The sequence below is a fragment of the Phyllostomus discolor genome, chromosome 6 (genome assembly GCF_004126475.2).
Source record: "Phyllostomus discolor isolate MPI-MPIP mPhyDis1 chromosome 6, mPhyDis1.pri.v3, whole genome shotgun sequence".
NCBI lineage: Eukaryota > Metazoa > Chordata > Mammalia > Chiroptera > Phyllostomidae > Phyllostomus > Phyllostomus discolor.
Genome location: NC_040908.2, coordinates 32,456,806 through 32,481,311, shown reverse-complemented (window position 1 = coordinate 32,481,311; position 24,506 = coordinate 32,456,806). Strand labels below are relative to the sequence as shown.

The window sequence follows — 24,506 nt, the reverse complement described above, 5'->3', positions numbered from 1 at the left end:
ATCATTATCTGTGAGGTTTAAGAGAATAGATGTATGATGAAAAGAGTAATAATTAATCAGAGTCTAAATTATTCAAAGATGGCAAAATTTTTATGAGGGCTGTTTCCTAATTTTTGTTTTTATTTTAAAGTTAAAATGGAGATATCACACAGTCCTCCATAGCACACAAATGCCATAATCATGTCTAATCTACACTTAGGTCTTCATTTAAAAGTATTATGATACAGTTTAATTATTTCCTTTTATGAATAAAAGTAACAAGGAACATACATTTTATATGAACAGCTTTATATTAAAAGATACTGCTAGAGAAGTGGTTACTTGTTTAAAATAGTACTTTTCAATAGGACTTTCTACGATTATGGAAATGGTTATATTCTGCAATGTCCAGTCTGGTAGCCAGTGGACACATTTGGCTGTTGAGAATGTGGAATTTGTCTAGTGCAACTGAGGAAATGAATTTTTAATTTATTCTATTGTAATTAATTTTAATTGAAATGTAATTTTATATGTATCTGTAGCTAATATATTAAATAGTTAGATAATACTTCTTTTCTCTTTTGACAAAATTAAATAAAAAAGGGAAAGATAAAAAGGAGTTTACAATTTACATAATACTTATTATCAGTAGATAAATATTTTCAGTGAAATAAAGTATTACAGTCGACCCTTGAACAACACAAGTGTTGTTCAAGTGTTAAGTGGTGCCACCACATAGCAAAATGTGGGGCTGACTTTCGACTGCCCCCAAACATGAAAACGAATAGCATGCTGTTACCAGAAAGCTTACCAGTAATGTAAACAGTCAATTAACAAAAAGTTGGTGTGTTATAAGTATTACATATTATATTCCTGCAGCAAAGTTAGAGGAAAATGCTATTAAGAAAATAATAACAGAAAGTACATTTACATATTTCCTGAAAAAAATCATGGTTAAAATCTGTGTTGTTCAAAGATCAATTATAGTCATGTTGCTATCGATTATATTATCAAAGAATCTGTTGTAAGCAGTTTTCTTATTTTGTCCATGTAAACCCTGTAGAAGAAAATAATTTTTATTGAGAAAAATATGTAAGTTTTAATGTGTTCATAAAAGTACTGAATGATCACGTGTGCGTGTATGTGAGTGACACACGTGTGTGTGATAGAGTGACACACGTGTGTGCACTGATGTTCATGATGGTGTTTACGAGAGGAAGTGTGCACAATGTCATTGTGTTGCCATGAATTTCAAGGCAACATATAACGGATTAGAATTTGATGACATTGTTTTGAATCTTAACTGTCTAGCCTGGAAGTGGTCTTAGGAAATAGAAAGCATGCTCTCTATAATCAGAAACCAGTTTGTACAAATGTCAAGAAATAATTAGTTTTATGATATTTATGTTATTCAGTTTTTTTAAAATAAAATGAACTGCTTTGAATGATGGAGTTGACATTTCAATATGCTTTACAGGGGTCCCAAAATAAATTTTTCTTTGTATTTCAGCATGTTTTTGTAAGCAGTGAATGACCATTTCAGGAAAAAGATAAGATGGGGAATTATAGGGTTACCTTAAAAGCTTGTATTTGTGGTATTGGGTTTTATAGATCAGTAAATCAACAGATAAAAGACAGATTATTCAAGCTCATGACCCCTACTTCAACATGGTCTTGCATTTATACGGGCCTAATTAAGTACTAGACATTAGTCCAAACCCTTACATATAAGAAATCTTCAAAGATATAGAATTGGTTATATCCGTGAACAAACTATTTTGTTCTTAGCCTAGTACATAAACCTTTTTTATTTAAAAAAATGGTAGCTGAGAGTGTGTTTAGTTTTTTTTCCTACTTGTTTATTGATTCAAATTTTAAAAGATTAGAACTTGCTGCTCAGCCCTACGAGATTCACTATGCAGCTTGTATGCAAAAGAAATAAAAGTAGTATATTCATCAGATTTTCATTTTACAACTAAAATGAAAGGGCAAATATACTTTATGTGACAAATTTATGTTATATTGCCTAAACTTTCATATATTTAACATGTAATAAAGGTGCCTTTTTGTTTCAGATATTTTAAAGGGAAACAAAATGTAATGTCCTGTGAATGAAGTGAACGCTTTCCTTTAAATTTTAAAAACAGCAATAAATTTGTGAAATAATTTTCCCTTTTAATTTCCAGTGGTTAGAATGACCATAGATAAACACATTTACTAACCTGAATCTGTTTTTTGCTCTTAAAATAGGGCAAAAATTTTCTAAACCCTTCTTTTCTTGGAAACAATTTATTCTAATACTATAGGCAATAAGGGTATCAGGATATTTTTTCTTCAATAAAAAAAACTAAACAATCTTTCTTTGACTTTATAAAACCAACACATAAATGCAACTAAGAAAGAAATGTTTCCCCTAAAATATTTCTGCCTTCTTTCAACAGGATCAAGAAATCATATGTGTAGTCTTCTTACTCCTTTATAGTGTTATCATTTAAAGTGGTGATGGTGGACACACTTGGGCAGCAGTTCCAGGAACATAGCAGAGCCTTAGTGGACAGTCCAGTGTTAACCAATATTGTCCGAATTCTTCATGTTCATTTTCTTTTTGAAAACCATCTTTGAAATCTATACAGGCTTGGACAAGAAGCCTCAAAAATACTTTCTGTACATTCTTGAATCTTCTTTTTTCTATCTGGTATCTTGAGCAAGTCACCCAATCACAGTAAGTTAACTATTGAGATCATGTAAGGCTTATATAGGATAATATTCATGAAAGTACATTCAAAGGGGTCAGACTACCCAAGTCTTAGTATATTTTTGTACATATTTCTCTTGAACATTTGAGACAAGTTACTTGAGATTTTTGTAACACTTTATAAAACTATGAAAATTTAATTCACCCTGGTTGTTTTTTACTTTCCAATGATTGATTCTTAAGCATGAAATAATGTTTTGTATAACTTCATGTTAGTGCATGATACTTGGTAGCAAAGAATAATGGTTTCTAGGAAAACACCAACTGCAATATTAAATATAACCATATTAATGCCTGACCAATTTTTATCTGAAAGTAGTAATTTCATATGTTTCAATCTCAGGTGCTATTGGACTAAATTATTTCAGTCCTTGGAGAAATAAAAAATTCTTTGTGACCACCTTTTTCCTATTGAAATGCCCTACTCTTAAAACATTTTTAGTTTCATTTTGGTAACATTTTAGTCAATTCTGAGAGACTCCTGTAAAATTTTAACATACTATTTAATTTATTTAGGGAAAAAAAAAACTTAAAAAAACCCTCCAAAAGACAAAAATACTCCATTCCTTTTTAAATGGCTTTTAGTGATTTCTACAAACCTTTAAAATTAAATTATAAGTTATAAAAATATGTAAGTATCTTGTGTTTTAAACACTAAAGAAAATGAAAAATCAAGAGCTCTAAAGAAGAGAAAGATCCTTTTAATATTTAATGCATTTCTTCTAGGTTATTACTTAAATGTGCAAAAGTTCTAGTAAATTAAAGATAACATGAATTGGTTTTTATTTTGAAATAAAATTTCAAAGTTTCTTATATGTGAGAAGGTATGTATAGTTGGCAGGTTAGTTTTACATTTTATGAACCATTTCTATTCCATAATGCAAATCTAATTTGTTAAGTTCTAAATTTAGGACTTCTTGGTACAATATGATTTACTTAGTCATATTTTTGTGCAATGTCCCCTTAATTTAATGACAAAATGTTCTTTTTTCTCAGATCTGCTAAATAAGTTTGTTTTGGCCTAATCTGAGATTCTAAGTGTAGATGAGTAAATTCATAGGCATTTGAAAGTTTAAGAAAGTTTTTTGTAATAAAATGATTATTTAAAAAAATTATAAATCTAGCGTATGTTAGACAGTTCTCTCAAATGAGGGGCTATTTGTGTCCTCAGCAGAAGTTCACCTGACCTGCACTTTAGTAGTGGAGAACCAAGGACACATTGTGGAGTATTCTCCTCTGGTACCACACAAGCAAAGGATGTCACCTTTGGAAAGTCACATCTGAGTACTGGCACATACATGTAACCATTAGAAGGGTGATAAGTTGGGTAGATAGGTTTGAATATATTTACATTTATTCTCCCAACTTCAAGAGCTTTCCTGATCTACTCTCTACAATATGATGACTTCAAACTCTTAGAAAGGAAGCTGTGCTCAACTGAGTCAGCATTCTTTGGAGAATTACGTAGTAGTGATTGGACATGGGTAGAAAGGTACATGCTAACACCCTGCTTGATGCTAATTGTCAATTTCATGTCAGAAAATGTTTATTTCTCAATAAGCAATAAAACAATAAAAGTAAGTGACATGAGCACACATAAGATAGACTGTGATTATCACAATTCTTACATCAATGTTAAATGCAGTGCTCTTTTCTGAAGTCCAGCCATTGAAATGAATATAGAAACGTTAACTCTCAAATTAGATGTAGGGAAGAATTGAGGCTACAAAAGCAAGGCAAAATCTTCTTAATGCTTCTTCATGAAAAGAAAATTTGATATTTGAAACAGTATAGTTTATGTGAGCCATATATATATATTTAATATGTTGATTAATAACTATTAATTTCTATCCATCCCATTGAACAGCTAAAGCCCTATATGAATGAATCAGCCATATAATTAGACTGCCTTTCTTTCTTTTTTCCCTTACTCCATTAACAAGATAGAGCATTCTGAATTGTATACCACAAACTTTGTAACAAAACTGCCACCTGTGTAAAGCAGAAACTCAGTCTCCAGTTTATAAAAGTACTATTCCAAAAGTTCTTTGAATAAATAATTTGGAACCCTTACCAGAGTTCCCTATGGAAACAACACTGTATAAGGCAAGGTAAACCTCTCAAACTACTTCATGAAGGACTCATTAATTCAGTAACATACTTGAATCATAGTATTGGACCAGAAGTCCAATATTGCCTGTCATGCTTCTAAGGAAATGTTGTTTATAGTTCCAACTCTGGTGTCAGGAACATCTCTTCTGCTGCAAGCTGATTTAGAGATACCACTCCTCTCACTCCGGAGCAGTAAAGAGAGAGGGAAAAATTAGCTACTTTATTCGGCTCTCCTTACAGTCTAGGACCCGGATTCGGCAGGCTGGATGGAAGTGTCATTTAAGTGGATTTAAATTTAATGTCTGAGTCCACCTGTTGAAAAACATGTTTGAAACTAGCCAGATTCCTGCCCAGCCTTTTTCCCTTAATTCCTTTTCTGTTGAACCTCCCCTTGGTTCTGGCTGGCACTTCTCTTCCTCCAGCTAACTGCTGTACAAATCCACAGTCTCAGTGATTCCTCCATTTCCCAGGCCTTGAAGCCTTCTCAGTCTACTGAGATTTTCTAAAGGCTTGCACACCAAACAAAAAATAAAACTAAACTCCATCTTGTGCCACCTTGAGAACCAGACTCTGCTATGCTAGCATTTAATCTCCAAAATGAGGCATACTGTCTTGAAAGGCAGTATGAGTGAGGAGCGGAAAGTCAAGGATAGAAGCTAGCAAGCCTTCTGTGGAAGAAGGAAATAGAATCTTACTCTGGATTCCTCCAGCTGGCTAATAGTACCACCACCAGTTTTGCTACTTTGTACCCTGCCTTGGAGGGCATGGATCTGGGTGGGAAGCCACCTGCTTTAATGGCATTTTTGATGCAGGAGATGGCTCTTGGATTGAAAAGAAAATGAAGGGAGCCAGTCACAGGCAACTAGCAGAGAAGGAAGGAAACCAAAGAAGAGAAGGAAAACCCAAGTGGTGACAAACTTCTTTGGGCCATTTTTTTTATATATAAAATATAGCATATAAATTGACTACTGCTTGTACATTTTGATGACTTCATATTGCTAAACTTAAACACTGATTATACAAAAAGGAGTTATTTGTGATATTATGTATCCAATTTTATTTTATCCACTGGTCATAAGTACATTTCTGACTTCCTTTATATTGAAACAAGCACATTTGTTTTCTTACTCATTTCACTTTTCTATATATCTAACTAAAATTATATGGAAAGTACGCTGGCATGACATGTGAAAGAACTGTCCTTGCAATCTTACAGGCTGAGGGCAAAAGGAAAAAAGCTTGTGGAGATGCTCTTTTGAAGTGATTTAAAAGCACACGATTTGACAGCCCATAGCTTCTCTTCACGTCAGCACACCTCCAATCATTCATAGCATGGTTGTTAGTCTGGTGCTAATCCCCATTTTGTGAATGAAGCACCTCTCGTCCGAAAGAAAAATAAAATTTAAGGTATCTTTTCTTGGGTTTGTATTCATTATTTTCACAATCCAAAGAAAAAATGAGTGTAATCTTTTTAGGTGGAATGATCTTTATAGTCAAGTTGATTATTAAGGGACTCACTTCGAGAAGCGTTAGGGCAGCAGAATTAAGAAGCCAGGGTTTCCTGCAATCCAAGGGCTTTTCCCTAAGTTGTCATGTCTACAGGTAAGGTTGGATGGACTGCTTTCTACACTACACGAAAGCCCAATGCACTGCTTTATACATTGGGGGATGCCAATTTCAGTACCTCTCTCTGTTGCTGCTAAAATCCAAAATAGTTTTGATTGCATAGGATCCACAGAGAGAGCAAAAGTTGAAGTGATCAGAAAAACTGTTGTTTTAAACAGGATATTCATTGTGTAGTCCCATTGCCAAGTAGAAAGGAAAGATAAGAAGAAAACTACCTGGACAATGATTGTAAGCACTGGAGCTACCACCACTCATATAACTGCATCCAAATTCTGGAATAATATGGGATCATCTTTAGGTTAAGAGATTTTAAATTAACTAAAACCTGGAAATGGATACTAAAGGGATAGAATAAAATGAAAAAAAAAAGTAAAGAGCGATTTTTTACCCTAGGATTGAATCTGGAAATACATGGAAACACAGGGCAAGGCTGTTCTAAGCCACTTTTCTTCTTTAATTATTTTTATAGGAATTAATATACCACCCTTCCATTTACCCTAGTACTTTGAACTTTTACAAATCTAAGTCTCCTTAGACCATTTTTTCCTGAACTTGTCAAGTTAGGATTTGTTTACGCATTGAACAAGATTTTGATTAGCATAGAAAGAGTCCTATTAGTCAACCTGGTTTTCCTTATAAATAGGATCTCAGAAAAATGTGGGAGGGTGGGGAGGGGTCAGTGGCACCTGCTGCGGCCCTTTGCCTTGGTTAACAGTGAAGTGAGAATTTACTTTCAGAGAGCAAATCAATGACCTTGATTTTGTTAGCGCAACTTCTTTTTCTAGTATCCTACTTAGCACATTTTAAAAAATGATGTGAAGCATAGGAATGTTTTATTTTGTTGGTTTGTTTCTCATTTTTCTTTTCCTATAGACTTTCATGCAGCACTTTTACCAAAACCTCTTTCTGGGATCATACTACTCACAACCATATGTGCTAGTTTTTTGCTTACAGAAATTAACTAGTGCTATAGAAGTTCATAGACCTTCCTGGCACTTGACTCTCTTTTAAACTCCCTGATTTTGTTATTTCTCTGTGTATTAAATAATATTACTAAAATATTTATCTTAAATATGGAATAGAATTTTCAAGAGCAATTAATATAAGACCAAATTGTATCTTAGATATTGAAAGAACCAGGATCTTTGTATGATTTCCCATATAAAGCAATAAAACAAAACTTTAATATTTGTGTCCATGTCATGTTTGATTTGCCATTGAAAAATAACAAATTCAGCTTAATCCTTTATTTGGTAGGTTGCAAACCAGATGCACACAGTAAATGACTATCATATACCAACTATTTCAATTATTTTTAAAATTTCTTTTAAAATCAACTCTGGCAAACCAAGTATTTTGTACAGGTGTTATTGTCCACATTTATCCACTAGCTATTTTCTATTATATATTAATACCACATGAGTAAATGTGCCTGTCTTGATATTACAGTTTCCAGATAATATAATTTAAATAAAATTGATGATTTTTAATTCATTAATAACTTTAACCATTAAAAAAGTTACTTGTTTAACCTTGTGAAGTGATGCACTCATAGTTGTATTTCTCTCATTTTTATACTGTTATTGTTTTGTTCTTTAAAAACACTAATGATGAATGACCACTTTAAAAAGTATAGCTAATTAAAAGAAACTTATGAATGACACTGGGACTTTCAACATGAATAGACTTTATTGGAAAAATATTGATTAGTACTGAAATCTTGCTCTTGCCCTAGCCCCATAAAACAGCTTTGCCTCATGTTTCCTACCTGGATACCCAAGTCCTGTATCTCAGATAGTTGTTGAATTGTCTCATACATATCAATAGTCTAAATCCTATTCACTTACATTGATGAAATGCAAATCTGATTAGATATATGCATGTAAGTGAAATCCCATTCACTTCCATTGATGAAATGCAAATCTGATTAGATATATGTGTGCATGTGTGTGTATATACATGTACACACACATAGAAATGTATTTAAATAAATATATAAAATATGTAAATATTATGTAGATATTTGGAAATATAAAGGAAGGTTCACCAAATATTGTCATTATCTTAACTCCACTCATATTCACACCCTAAACAGAAGTACAAAGTGAATAGATCTTGATAAACTTTGCCTAATGCACATTTCTGAATGGACTTCTCTTGCAATGATTGCTTTTTCTACTTAACATTTTAAAAGTTAGCATTTTAATAATTACAATAAACTATCATCATTTGCAATAAAATATGAGCACTTTAAGTCAGTCAGTTAGACTGTAGATTTTAGTCCTGCATTTATGTTGTGGTTCTTTAAGGGAAGAAATTGAAGTATTAGAAATAATTAAAGGCCATGATAGAAAATGGATTACATATTTGGTAGAACTGGAATATCTTTAAGTGGGACTTCATGGCTGTTTTCCTTTCATCCAAGTCCAAATCAGAATTTAGAAATAGAATCTTTAAGAATGGTATAGCAAAGCTTTAAAAATTATTGCCTAGGAAATCCATGCCAGCAACACGTAAGAATGTTTGCTTTACACAGGGCAGTGGAAGACTTTAAAACTCCTTGCTCAGTACATACCAGTATCACTGAAATTTATTGTCACGTTTTTTTAAATGCTGCCAATGGGAGAGAACCTACCTCCCATGATTTGTTTTCCCCCTGGAATGGTAGCGATGGAGCACTGCATGCTGTGTTTGGTGCCTTGCATGAGGAAGACATGCAAAGGCAAGGTCCAGTCTGCATGCTGCTTAATGAATGTTTTTCCTTTTCTCTCCCTCCTTGTCCTGTGCTTTCAGAAGACAACAATGTGGAAGGTGGGTGCTCTTTACTTTTTTTGTTTCCAACTCTCATTTGCCTTTTATTTCTTAGCATTAATAGAGTACATCTCAAATTTAGACGGTAAGTTAATAAACTTTTTCCTGAGCATTTGTTGATTTCTGGATTATGTATGACTTTTCATATAGAACACATGTACTTTCCACCCCAGCACCCCCAAGTATATGAAATTCCTTCAGTGTTAATTTCAATCCTTGATGAATTTCAGCATCCCATATGAACCTTAGAATACTTATTTCAGTGTTCTGTATGGAAAAATAATATAATCCTGTTTTTATTTTAAATGAGAAGAGTATTTGCAGTCTCAGGACACAATGCATGATTCTTTCTCCATTTTTCTTTTCTTCATCAAAATGACTTATTTTCCTTTGGAATTCTTTAGCATTACATTATCTCAAGACCATTGTTTTAGTTTTAAATGTTTTGATTTATAAAAACAGAATAAAGTACTGACTTTAAATAAGAGGCATACATTTAGATTAAAAAATAAGTCTTTGGCCAGTGGAATGAAAGCATACAGCACCCCATCATGATTAATGGTAAGTATATTCATAATATTCTGTGTCTGTTAAATAAGTCTATAGTATTTATTCAAGTTTTTCAAAAATTATCTCTCAAAGAATTTTGAGAAAGGTATACATTTTTTCTATAGATAGAATCCAACAAACTAAACATATTTCAATATATATTTTAAAAATTTAAATGTCTTGGTGTGGTGTCAAACAAATCCCTTCATGATAAAAATGCAGAAAGAGCTAGGTAGGGCAAAGAATTATAGAAGGGAAGATGATGTTCTATCCAATTATATAGTTATATCATTAACAGGTTTGCTTAAGTAATTTACCAATATCTATATGTCAGAATCAAGCTTTTAGCATATTTCTTTTTGTTGCAATATTTTTAAATAAAAAAATAAAATTATTCTGTAAAAATAATATACATTTCTACAGAGTGACAACTTTCTGAGGAAAAAGGTCCTCATCAAAGGTTACAGATAAATAGTAAAGTTACTAAGATTTGATATTTCAAATAAAGAACAATTTGTGTTATACATTGATCACTAGCAAGTTTTAGCATATTTGTGATTCATTCATGGACAGTATAGTTGTTTTCTTGCTGAATGTATCTACTTTATTATTTAAGTAAAATAGGTTAAAACTTTAAAATAAATAATCAGTGATTACTTTTTCAAGTGTTGGCTCTGCATGAGGCTTCTGTTTTTCTATACTATAAATTTAATAGCATGTGAGTATATGTTTGATCAAGATAATATTTCCCTACAGGTCTGACATTTTTCAAAATCAGTCTCATTTATACTGTGCATGTTAATTAAGATTGAAAGTGTTTTTAAATATAGTTTCAACTTCTTTTGCTTTTCCTTAATCATACTGTAAAGATTCACATTTTGGTTCTTTTCTCTTTAAATTCAGTTGCATTCCAGTGAGCTTTAAAAATGGCCTAATAAGCATGAATGCCTCTCTCCTCAAACACAGTCATCCCATGTAAAATTCTGACAAGATTTTCAGAGTCTAGGCCATAAACTATTGCAATAAAGTTTATTCAGTCATAATTTTAACATCCCTATTTATAATGCAACTTTGGCAACATAGTTGAGTTTCCTTAGAAGTGGAAAATCTAGCATAAGGAGTGTGAATGCTTTTGAAATACCATCCTTACCAAGGTGGTATTAAAAACCATTAGAGATGTCTAGTGTATTTTGTAAAAGATCTGATACAGAGATAGTTCCCAATTTAGTCTACAAAGTGTTATAAACTGTTATTAAGAAATATGTATAGTAGTTTTAAGAGTGAAATTAAATGAAAAATTGTATCATTTGGACAGATAAGCAACTATTCCTAAGCATATAAAAATATCACAAATCAATAGATCATAAACATTTTAATCTGCCTGTGTGATTAATTTTTTTAATTTTTTTTCACTTAGAAAATACAAAGAGGCTGAATTACAGAAACCTTAAACTACTATGTTTAATAATTTTTGTATTGTGATTATATGATGATTTATAATATTTTCCCCAAGAAATGTTTATCTATAAAATTTTAAGAAAATAATACTGATTATTGTATGCATTACTGATGCAAGTAATACATAATGCTATGTATCTTAAAGACTAAAATATATTTGAAATAACACTGGGAAATGAAATAAATTTTGTTAAAATTGTATGCATACTATATTGCTCTAACATCTTCCCATATTTTTGAAATATACATGGATTTAGTAGTAGTGATATTATTGAACTTAGAATAAAAACTAGGAATTATGCCTTTCAGCAAAAACTATAAAATAACTGGTTAAAAGAAACTTCATTGTATTATTTAGAAAAAGAGTGATCTTCAATCTAAAGTTAATTGTCAAGAGAGAATAAATAATTTAAATAAATAAAGGGAATTCAATATTATTTCAGAAAACTTCCTTGATGGAATTGTTTCATATACCTCTCTCTCTATATATATAATATATTCTCACATTAGCTCATAGTTTAGTACTTAAGTTATGTTTAAGGAAAATAACAAATAATTTTGTTCTCCATGGAAAATTATTTGAGCCTATTGAAATCTGATTCATCATTCCTTAAAAACATTGTTCTATAGTAAATTCTAACTTTACAACTGTATGTCTAATGGTCTTTTGTGTATTTGAATAAGCTTAGTCAATTGCTACATGTGTCAGACAGGGAGACATTTCTGCATTATCATTTCAGTGTGACTAAGGACTTTTTTTTTTCATTTAATTAAGAAACTTCTCATTTTTTGATGAGGGGAAAAAGATCAGACCCAGCCCATATTTCAGGTATTCCTTTGGGTTTTTAAAAATATGTAATTTCATACCGAACAATGGCAAGCCCTGTGGGGGCAGTGTTCAAAACTGATGAAGGGCAGATGTAATATTGAGGGATTGATTGGATTTTAACTCATGCTCTTAAGCTCCTTATCTTTCCAACTGCTACTAGTTGAAACACACAGTGCAGCATATGCCGGTGTCTAAACTGTAGTTCTCTAACTCTTTGCCCCAAAGCATTCCAACCAGGGGTTGAAAGAATGCTTTTTGATTTGCCTCTGGGAAACAGACATGTCTCATAGGAAACAAGATGTCTGTCACTGAACATTTTTGTCACCTTGACAACCCTGCCTCCCCATGCTCCCGTGTTTATTGCTGACTGTGCTCTTGTTTCCCTTCAAGGTCTGGCGCACCTGATGATGGGCGACCAAGGTATGGGCTCTGTTCCTTTTCCACTCTGCTTTCAGTGTTTTCTTGTTTTGTAGCTGCTTTCACACCATCACTGCAAAGGATGGGGAAATGCTTGCAAATTACCTGGCTGCAAATTAAAACATGACTTTCGTTCACATTTTTTTCTCATGTGTTTTTCTCCCCTTTATTTGTTGGTTTGACTTTTGGTTTGCTCTTTTGACTTTTGTTTTTGTTCATTCTTTGCATTATATGTGAAAATAAATGAGACATAAGGACTTGTGATTTAAAGTTTTCATACAGTTATCAGTATATGCAGTTAAGGGTAGTTATAATAAAGAAAAACCAAGAACCATCAAAACTAAATATCTGAAAGAGGATACCCAGTTTAATTTAGTGTATAAAAAAATGAGTCCATTTTTCATCCATGCATGGCAGTTTGGGAACATGCAGACACCTTTGGCTTCTGGCTTCTAGAATGCTGAGTATAGTGTTCCACAAAATCAATACTTCTTTTACCTGTAGCCATTGTGTATCTTTTTTGTGTGTGTAATACCTTAAAGTGAGCATGGGCTTTTCAGTTTCCTTGCATGTATTGCCTTTAAAAAAAGGCATATTTCTCAACATGTACTGATCGTATCTCCATTTGCTTTCAAACCTTTATTTATTCTTTCTTGTTTAATTTTCAAAGAGTAGTACATTTACATATATTCATAATTCTTATTGTTGTTTCTCTCCTCTTTATTCTCTTTGTATGGAAACCCTTTCTTCATGGAACCATTTCATCAAATCAATAGGTAAAAGTAAAGGTATTACACTATTTTATTTCTACCTAATATCATTTGTATGAATTAGAGTATATCTAAGTTATGCAAATGTGTTTACACCTTTTGGCATTAATAATGGGCACTGGGAGGTAGGTATGAGTGTTAATGCCTATTTTATGAATTTAAGGTAAGAAAAAATCCATCAAAATGTTTCATTCTTTTTTTTCCCCTTGCTCTTTAGAGTGATTTTTTCCATGGCAGCTGATTATATAATTAGTGTATTTAAAAATTAGCTACAGGTTTCGGTGTCAGTTTTGGCAGTATCATTCACTGATGGTTAAATGATGAGTATAGCCACCATTGCTACATGATCTTCAAACATTTAATTCAGGAGCCCACCTGCCCCAGCTATTCCACACTGGGATGTAAGTCTAAGCATGCACAGCATTGGAGTGGTTCTGCTCATCACCTCATTGTCTGCTAGATGTCATACATGCACAATAACTCCACGATAACCTGGAAAAGGCAGGATTGTGAAAGAGAGAAACAAAGGAACAAGACAAGCCTGATCTTTTTGTGTGTGTACTAACTATGCTTTAAGAACGTTGTTGACCAGGTGTATGTATATTCTTGCATCTCTTGGTAAGTCAGGCATGTGCACTCTTTGACAATATTGGTGTCCAATTTAAAAGCATGTATAACTCACCATTTAGAACCATCCACATTGTGTTTAGTGTTTGCAACAAAAGGAGGTAGATGGTAGGCAGCTTGGTAAATATGTGTCATAGCCTTTAAATTAAACTTCTTAAACTATAAGTGAATGTGCCCTTGGTCTCTAGTTTTTGTTTGTTTGTCTGTTTGTCTACATTTTTGGTTATTTTAAACACAGGAATGTGTCTTATCCTTGAATTCTCTGAATCTTTCTTATGCTCTGAATCTTACTCCAGAGTCTGGGCTCAAAGCCCACGGTCCTGCAGCTTCATGTTCCGCCATCTAGCAGGGAACACTTCCGCTCAAAAAGGCGCCTGAACATGAGCTGGGCAATAAGTAGGAAATGGTATCAAAGTTTTAAAAGTGTAAAATAGAGCTTTAGAAACAAATGTGGCTTGGATACTCTGAGTTAATAAAAAAAGAACATACGCTACTGCAGTTTGTTATTTGGTCAACTATTTTTAATGATGTAATTTGATCTCATTTTAAGCCTTCCAGCAACTGTGCAAATGGCAGTATGTATTGCTTCCTTTAGAGATGTTGTGCACCATTTGGGATGAATTTTAACTTTTTTTTTAGGACAAAGTGCCACCCACTTTTCTCTCCTAAGTGGGTATTTCTGACCATGTTACTTAGTATAAGATTCAGAATGGTATAGCGGAACTATACATTTTATTTTTCTGGCTCAGTGAAGTACATCTATATGTGTTTGTATCTGTTCCTTGTGTACATTGGTGAGGATGCCTGTATATACACAAACTTTCTAAATATGCGCACATATATTCATTATGTTGTCAAAAGGTAATTCTTAAAAATAATGTTCTAATTATATAACCATTTAATTCCACATAAAGAATAATTCATGCTTATGCTAAGTTTATATTTGTTTTGGTATAATTAATATTGTGTCACTTCATTTAGTTTTACTATTCAGTCTTAAATAGTTTCTGTAGGTATGTGTATCAAACATATTTTGCTAAAATTTTATTCCTCAATCAGCATAAAACTACAGAGGGTAGGGATTTTCATTTTTTCTTTACATTCTTCTTCTGTTAATGGGACCAGGATGCTTTTTGATGTTAAATCAAGAAAGAAGATTTAAGATGGACTTGATTATTCTGCAGATCAGACTGGTCCCATTACATGTTGTTTAATTAGATATATAGAAATGAAAATGCGATTTGTAAGTCCTTAACTGAAAATTAATTCAATAAATCTGCATTCTAGATCAACAACACAATCTTATCTGTGACATGCATCCACATTAAAAAGTGTCGTTATCATAGGGAAACAAAAATGTGAGCAAGCCAGTCAGATGACAGACAGGAAGTGCTGTGAGAGTGAGAAAAAGTGATGGGCTTTTAAAAACATAAAGGCAACATGAATCAGGGTTGCTCTTCAGTAGATATCCATGCCTTGTGCCACCTGTTGGAGAAGCAACTTTACATTGTAGCTTTCTATGTCATATTAGATCCTAAATGTTAACTTCCCTAGGCCAAAATAACTGATGTGCATTGTAAATTTATGCCTTCCAAATCTTTCTGTCACAGTATAATGTGGTAGTATTTTTCCTGACACCACATTTCTCTATAGGAGTAGTGAATTCAGGGTCTCTGGAATGATCATCTCTGGATTAATGTATTTTTTTAATCCAGAAGCAAAATTGGATTCAGGAGCATTATTGTAATTATTTTAATTTTTTTCTGTATGGATTTTTAAATATTTTCCAAATTTCTAAATGCCCAGTGATAAATGAATGCATTTCATTTAAAAAAAAAAAGAGAAACATAGTCACTCATCTAAAGAGAACATTCATTCTGATAACCTTCTTCATCTTCCTCCCCAGTCTTCCCTGTAGAGGTAAGCACTGGTATAACTGTGATGGCTCCTCATAGAGTCAGTGCGGATCCTTCCTACTTCCTAATTCATTTTTCAGGGTTTGGAAATTTAAAAATTCCTTATCATGCATACATCACCAAAACAACTAAGTCAGCTGGGGACATGTTAAGAATCATTGCTATGTGCTCATGGAACCATAATGAATAAACTCAAGCTTTCTTGCTCTTCCCATAGACCATCTTCTGCTCCAGACTGGGGAGACAATTATTTGGATTTGCTTTCATGTTTCATAAACAAAGAGATGTCACCTTTAACTGGATACAGTTAGGAATAAAGGTTGTTTCAATGAATTATCACTTTCTTAGAAATAGCTGAAGACAGATCTTCTCTAGAGCAAACCTTACTTCTGCCGCACATGGCTACATGGATCCAAATGGCCTTTGTGAAATTGTAGTTGCGTTCTCTTCAGGTATGAATTTGTCAGTGGTATTGTTGGGATCCTTGATCATGCTAACTTTAATCTTCCATTTTATTTGGAATTTAAATGTATCAATTTGCCTGGGAATTTAGTATTTTTCCCATGTATGTTTAAGTGGTCACTTTATTCCAACAGTTACTTTCTTAAATTATACTTTACTTCCATGGTTGTATGAAAGTAGTGAGTGACCATTTTTATGAGAAAATGTTGAAGTAAGTTACACTGCAAATCCAGCCATCATGGGTGGGTAATAACTCAAGAGCACAGGTTAGTAACTGCCAGTTACCTGCTGGTGATCCGATTGGAGGCCTGTATTCTCCTTCCTAGCCATCATCATGATTGTAATTACATATGTATATGTATTTATAAATTTATATTTATATGGGTGATTATAAATTTAATGTCTTTTCCTAATAGAATGTAAGCTCCATGAAAGCAGGAAGGTTGTCTTTCTTTTTAGTCATCGTATTTCCAGAAAAATTGTCTGTGTCTTGGATGTGCCGTTTTCATGACTTGAATATGTGAGTGGGGGAATGCATGGGAAGAGGGAGATGTAAAGAAGAACATGGAAGGTTTGGAGTGGACAAAGTAGAGTGTAGAAAAGAAGAGGACACTTATTCAGATATCTAAAAAGAATGATTGCAACAGGTTACTTGGAATCCTCTGTCTCTAAAGTTTCTCTTTTATTCCCTATCATGCATATCCTTTTCCAAAGTTGCAATATATCCTTCTCGTAAGCCATCATTCTGATACCACTTTAATATGCCTTAGCATATGCACAGCAATGGGTCTGTAAGGATATAAAGTCAATCATATTTTGTGTTTAAGGGCTTCAGAAATTTTAATGTTATTCACTGTCACAGAGGCAAATAATCAAATTTTATTTTCTAAGTTACCCTATTCTTGCAAAAGCAGGTACAGGAATATTACTGCAATTGAGATCTGCCATTATTAGACTATCTACTGTGGTTTGCACGAGTTGACTTCTCTCCTTTTTTTAATCTCACTTTATCACCTGTGATATATTATATCATAAGACCTGTGCTTAAATAGGATTTGGGTTACAAACTTTCAAAAAAGCCAAAATTTGACTCTTGTGATGTGATCATATTTGCTAACCCTTGCATTCATAAGTCATATTGAGTATTAGCAAAATAAATGCCCCATTGGCTCTTTCAAGTGAACATTCATTGTGTGATTGTCCAGGCGTCTCACGTTACTAGAAGGCCAAGGTATTACAACTGTCAAACACATGATTACACATTTTATAAGTGCCTGAATTGTATTGTATTAGTGAAAATGAAGATCTTCAAATAATTTATAAAAAAAAATTAGATATTCTCAAAACTAACTCTGTTAATACCTAGATATGATTGATTCCGCTATAACTAATTGATAAGCAATGTCGATGATTATGTTTTAAAACTTTATCTGTAATGTCATACCACAACCAATATTCTAAAGATAGATTTGATATCATTAATACTTAGTGAAGAATAAAGCATTTAGTATGTTTTATTAATTTTCTTTTGTTTCCATGGTTTTTGTTACCCTCTTTCAGCTCTTGTGTTGGTGTATAGCTAATTTGTCTGTGAAGTACCCAACTTCCAATCGCTAACATCATGATGTATGTTCATTTTATAGCTTTTAAACATATTTGCTGTGGTTTCTGATGAACTACTTTTGAAAATATGTTTATCTTCTTCTGTATGGCTTCTTAAATCATATTTCCTTATTTAGCTTCACAACATTAAATTTTTAGAAGCATTTGTGAATGTTGGTAGAATCTTACTGTATTAAAATGCCTATGTTTGGTGCATATGGAACCTAAGAAATAACATTTTGAATTATCTATCATGATCAGCCACTGGATGATCTTCATTAGCAGCCACGGAACATGGAAAGACCAGAATGCCACCACATAAAATGAGATACTAAATATCTGCTTCATCAGTGTGATATGCAGAGAAGGCCCGGTGACTATTAGAAATGGTATTTATTTTGCAGTTCTTCTTTAGTCTCTATGCCCATTGGTTCTGAGTACAATCAACAAAATTTTCTTGAAGAGTAAATATATGTTATCTGTTGGTGTGATTTAGTCAATTTTGTCATATTTATTACAAATAAAAGCCTCAGCTCCTTCATACCTCTGTTCTCTTGGTTTTGTGATGAGAAGTTTCCCATGTATTTATTTACTCTATAAGAAATGATGGCACTGCATAGCTGATAAACTGAACAAAGATTTTATTAGACTGTAATAAATGAATTCATCCTCAGAAAAGATCACAGAAAAGGCTCTCCACAGCCTAAAGTTTAAAGAATGAGGTCATACAAGTCATAATTTATGTGCTTTACTGAAATAGATTATAATTAGCAAAAAAACTTAAATTATAGCATACTGTTTGTTTAAGGATTATTGCTTTTCCAAAGGAAATGATTTTATTTTTTCATTATTTTATTTTTCCAAAATAATCATTTTATCTTATGTATCCTTTTTAAAATGTAAATTTAAATGTGAATTTAAGTTTTTTAATAAACCGGCATCAACACAATTAGTCTGGTAAGAGGGTTTTTCTTAAATTATGTAGGCCAGTGATTTTAGAGAACAATGCAATTTCCCAGAGTGCTTAGCTCACATACTGAAGAAGTTTGAACCTTTAATTAGAACTACAGAACTGCTGATTAGGGAAGAACATTACAAATTATCTAAAAAAAAAATCCAGAAACTGTTGACACTTTGAAAATATAAGGTTTGATGGAGAATATTGCTCATTATATAATAGAAAAAAAGCATTGTGGATACTTTGATCAGAAATAACTGATATGGAATAACCAACTTTAAGGAGACTTTAAAGACTTTTATCCTCTTAATACACCAATAATTATAAAACAGGACCTCATCCTTATTCTTACAAAATAAATTTAGAGATAGTATGAAGGAAACCAACCACAGAGTGTTACATTAGGATGCTTTTCCTTTTCATTTTTAAGACTTCCATCGTAGGGGAGTAAAATTCCACCCTTTAACAGGGGAACAGTACAGTGTTGGGGCCAGCACTATGGTGAATATTGGTATAAGAAATCATAAAAGGGTGATTCTATTCAATCAAAATTATTTGGATATTTCTGTAACTTCACACTAACAATTCCCTTACATACTGCAGTGGAGTTGGCTCCCCTTTGAACAAATGTAGGAGGCTGTAGGCTAAGAACTGCTTTCTAGATTCAAATTTACAGGCTGGGTACAAGGAGGTAAATATTATCTCCTGGACCAGAAGCACCATTCAGAGAAAAGTTTTTACTTTTTCCCTTAATGTTTTTTCCTCACTAGTGATATAGAGTGATATGAGTTGAGCTTCTACTAATCACTTAGTTACCTGACAACCAAATTTTCAAGGAAAAGATAATTAGGGAGTTCTCTTTTTAGATAGCTACCTTTCCTGGAAAAATAACAAAATATAATTACCTAGGTTTTAGAGGAGGAAAATAGGAAAAAAAATTGAAGCAAAAAATGTGATAAAATATTTTATAACATAATATTTCACCAATGTAAATGTAAAGCTACATTTGGACCATAAGACACATCCCCTTTTCCTCCCAAATTTGGGGGGCGCATCTTATAGTCTGAAAAAATAGGACCTTGAGATACTTAAATAATTGACTAATTTCTCTCACATCTTTCAATATTTGGCTCAAATGGTACCTTCTCAAGGTAATTTTCCTGACCGTATTTAAAATTACAATCTGCCCCTCTACTGAACTCTCAGATACCAATCTAGTTTTTCTTCCATAACAGATACTCTCTTTTAAAATACTTAAATTTTTATTTAATTTGTTCACTGTTTATTGCCTGCCTTTCTCTTACCAGAAAATGAGGAGGCAGGGATCTCTGCCCTGCCCTAACATATATCACAAGTCCCTGAACTCTGGCTGAAACAGTTGGTGATCAATAACTCTTGTGTAATGACTGACTAACTGGCCAAATAAGTGTATAAAATTTCCTCTTAGAGTTTACTTTGGGTATTATTTTTTTCTCATCATACACTAATTTTCAAATTTCTCTTTTTGCATCAAGGCAACTCTTCTTATGAAGGACAAACAAAATCAAACTAAATGCATGTCCTTGGACTGGGGGTGAGGAGGACTCACCCCCAAGACTTGGACTCACCCCCAGGACCCCCCAAGGAGGGTCCAAGACTTGACCCTCTTGAACTTCCTTGTTTTCTGTGCAATTTAGGTGGTCTCAGAGAATTTGGAAGAGTTTTGGAAACCACGCCAACCACAGATAATCAAGCCTTTCCTCTAAAATTCCTCTAATATCCCATCTTAAAGGAATATCTCTTTAAGGGGACAATAATTCATCTTTCCATGTCTCTCTGAATGTAGGTAAGAGGAAGAGACTCCGGCATTTGAGCTTCTAAATAGCATGTGACTTTCAGGAAGTACTTGGTAGCAATTTGTGGCAGAGAGAGAGTGTTTCTGAGAAGTGGGTCCCTTCCCCTTTATGTTCATGTAACTTATCCTGTACTTCAAATATTAAAAGAAACAGATTCAATCTTCTCAGATCCTCAAATAGCTGTGTATATCCAAAGTGTCTCTGACTTTTTTCCTGCCTCAGGATAAATGAAATATTCAACTGGATAATGTGTCCAGTACTTAGTACAGGTTCCCATCCTGCTGTCTTAAGCTGAGGAACCTCTGCTGAACAACCACATGGTAGGAAATCTCTGAATTAAAAAGCAACAATAAGACTGCGGTGCCTAAGGACATATTTCCCTTCAAGTGAGTGTCTCACCCCTTGTCCTTTTTGTAGAAGTAGAAATAGAGATAGAGATGGAGAATCAGAACAGTTTCATTCAATCTTAGTCATTATTACTGAAATCGCCAATGAGATTTTCCTTCGTGTGGGACCGTTATGCACAGTGTAAAGCCACAGCTATTCAGAATGGATGTTTTCAAGATTTTTGACATTAAATATAAACACAAGGATAATAGTAATTACCATTTTTCAGGACATGTCTTTACATATTCAAATTATATCTACTTATACAAAACACATATTCCACTAAATGGGATTTTTCCTTTTCTGCTTGGGTTCTCTCCCTATGAATTTCTATGTGCCTATGGCTTCATGATAGCTCATTCAGAGTAGCAGAAACTCCAGTAATTATTAGTATTAACTTTTTTATTACATAGTCCAGATATAGACTACAAAATTGGACTACTACTGAAATAATGAGTAATTCAGGATATAAAAACGACTTGTGTGTTATATGAAATTTCTGAGCAATAGTTTATTTTTTGGCCTGAGTTACCTGGTCAACTGACCCAGTTTTGTTTTGTTTTGTTTTGTTTTCATTTCATTTTCTGGACTTAGCATTTTAAAGGCAGTAGATATTTGGGGAAAATTAAATTACTCCATTCAAGGAAACAATTACATTTAGATTGGGCCAAAGTGCTGCCAGAGGAAGGAAATCCTTAAATTGGAGAGTTGTGATTTCAGTTCACAGGGAAATCCTAGTCCACCAGCTAACGATAGATTTGTGCAGATTGCTAGTAGCAAAATGTGCCAGAAATCTTCTGCTAAACATAGTAAATATATATTTTTGATTCTGTGCTGACTTAAAAGAATTATGATGGCTTGTTATGACTTTCTTTCCAGTGATTTTTGTTTAAATGAAAGAATACATTATCTGACTGTCAGCAGGGCATACATTTTAATTACTTCCCTAGCAGTGGGGTTGGATTTGCACTAATGCATCTGTACTTGCTGTGTGACCTGTGGCCTTCTTAGTCAGCAGACGGGTGAAATTGTAAGTCATTCAATGCTCTGGAAAAAGAGAAAAGCTGATTCGTCCAAAAGAAAGCCAAATTTGGACTGATGAATGTGAGGAGAACTTGGTTGGGTGTTTGCCCTCTCATTATTTGTAAAAAGTAATAGTATGACTTATTAGGCTAAGCCTTTTTTCTGCAGTTCCTTCAGATATGGCATTCCCTAATTAGAAGGATATTTTTTATAGAGGACCGTTGCTGTGTAAACAAGTCTGGTCAAGTCGCTTACTTCCCTGTTCGAACATGCAAACAATCTCTCAAGCACTACAGCAAACCTAGACCTCAGTGCCATTGGTCTGACCCAGTGGTTCTCAGGTTGGCGGTCCAGCCCTCCACACCCCCAGCCACCTGAGGCACATTATTAAAACAATCAATTTTAACTTAATTAACAGATAATTTTATTCAATGGGACTATGGTGAATTGGAATCTTGTTCTTAAAAAATAAATGAACAAAAAGCTCCCCCCCGGCCAAAAAAACAAAAAAACCCTCAACTCCCCCATAAGCTTCTAGAAATTTTGTGTAGTGTTTCCAGCTCAACAAATTGGCTTCTGCCCTCTAAGAGTTGGTGATTTGTTCTTCACGGTCATGAGGGGTCCTTTTTCTGCAGGAACACATATAGCTTCCATTTCAGTCCACATTACTTCTGTGCTGAAAGGCTTTTTCTTATTAATTCAAATAATTATTATCTTGCTTTCTGAGAAGTTGGTCCATTGGGAAACAGCATATGGTTATTCAAGTAGATCTGCCTTTTGTCTCTGAAACTAGGTAGTTGATTTTCACACTAGTAAGATGTCACTGGGCTCTTTGAAGCCTTGCAGTAAAGGTCATTAAAAATTTCATTGTTTAGAATCTGGTTCTGTGGTAAATATTAAAAAAGAAAAAAACTGAATATGTAACAGCATTTATACTTTTTATATATTGCCCATCCATGGATACTCTGTAATATATTTTAAGCTCATTATCCATAATAGGCCACGGTAAAGAGATCCAAAGGGAAAGCTGAATAGCAAATGCTGAGCTCATGTAAAAAAATGCTATAAATATATCTCTATACAGTGGGAAATTTAATTATGATGACTTATTTTTCTGGAGATTATGGTGAAAGAGGCATTAAATAAAACAGGAATATTTCTACAAAGATTATGCTTTAGGGGATAGAAATTTTGTTCCTAGAGTCTATTAAAAAAGAAAAGGTAATGTATTTATGAGACATTTTAGAAATGACAGTTATATGGGGATATATTAGCAGATTTTTAAAATTTGGCCAAAGGACCTGGTTAAAAGAATGGTGTGAGAACAAGAAAAAGCTGGGAGACAAATGCTGAAGGTGAGAAAGCCAAGTTTCTGGGGGTGGGGGACCTAAGGGGAATGATCTCGTGGTTGTTGGGACAGCAAGACACTCTTTTCCCAGGTAGAAAAGATGTGGAAAAGCAATGGTAGCAGCCTGAGGGGGCAACTTTGGGAGCTAATCAAGTTCTGTACATAAATGGTTACACATTTCATGTGATTGGAAGGGACACCCAAAGGTATCCTCTTGCCAAATATAAATCTCTCAGTAGCCCTGCTATGTTTCAATTGTTTTTAATATACAGTATTTGAAAGTGCCACCTAAGTTTACCTATGAATCAAATAGAGTTTGATTATTGATAAATGATTCAAACAAAATTAGGTAATTTTCAAAGAAAACAAAATGTAACAAAATCACCAACTACATGGAAGAAAGATTTTTTTAAAAAAGATCAAAGACATTTATTCTTTGTATATATATTTTAAAGGCTCATTGTGTCATAGATTTTGAGAAAGGGAATAGAAGAAATGGGAAGGTTGTGTGTGTGTGTGTGTGTGTGTGTGTGTGGTGCATTCATTTTATAGTAACTTGTATTACTGTTAATGAAAAAATCATTTTTTATGTCCCAGTGAGCCTGAGAATACTAATCAAGAAATAATTGTTGTCTTTTATGCCTCTAAGTAACGAGGCAAGATGTTTTCTTTTAATTTATTTTTTAATTTCCTTGATTAGGGTATTAAGGTTCTGTGTAACATGAACTAGTTTTAACATAAATCAGATAAACCTTTTGTTCTAGATGACACAGTAGAAAAAGCTCAGCATGCTTTGGACTTGTTTTGCTTAATCGTTCCTCTTCATTAAAAGAGAATATACAATAAAAAAATCATAATTCTTTCCTGTCCTTTAATTCCTCTCTGGGGTAGTTTTTGGAGACTTAGAAATTATATGAAAGTTGTGAGAGAGTGGTCATTATGAAAAGTAAAGAAAGCTTGGCATTTGTTCATGTGACTCTGTAGGTCTGTTAATGCTTCGACTCAGAGGTAGTATGTAAGTGAAAAGTAATTTATTGGATTC

The 24,506-nt window shown here is 33.3% G+C and overlaps 1 protein-coding gene and 1 long non-coding RNA gene across 34 annotated transcripts in view; one reads left to right on the top strand and one right to left on the bottom strand.

Annotated features, from left to right (window-relative positions):
* NRXN1 (neurexin 1) overlaps window positions 1-24,506 on the top strand; it is a 1,086,661-nt gene that overhangs the window by 100,128 nt on the left and 962,027 nt on the right. For 16 of the 33 annotated variants that reach the window (XM_036030055.1, XM_028514420.2, XM_036030043.1 and 13 more), the window contains 3 exons: window positions 9,266-9,283; window positions 12,510-12,539; window positions 13,313-13,324. The exons of 5 other annotated variants lie outside the window; for them this stretch is intronic. In XM_036030055.1, the coding sequence (XP_035885948.1) occupies window positions 9,266-9,283; window positions 12,510-12,539; window positions 13,313-13,324 (60 nt within the window). 12 more of the 33 variants (XM_036030058.1, XM_028514434.2, XM_036030046.1 and 9 more) reach the window with 6 other exon arrangements.
* Window positions 6,861-24,212, bottom strand: LOC118501466. Its single transcript, XR_004904094.1, has 3 exons — window positions 24,202-24,212; window positions 23,223-23,230; window positions 6,861-6,982 (listed from the first exon to the last, which is right to left on the bottom strand). It is a non-coding gene; the product is annotated as an uncharacterized LOC118501466 (long non-coding RNA).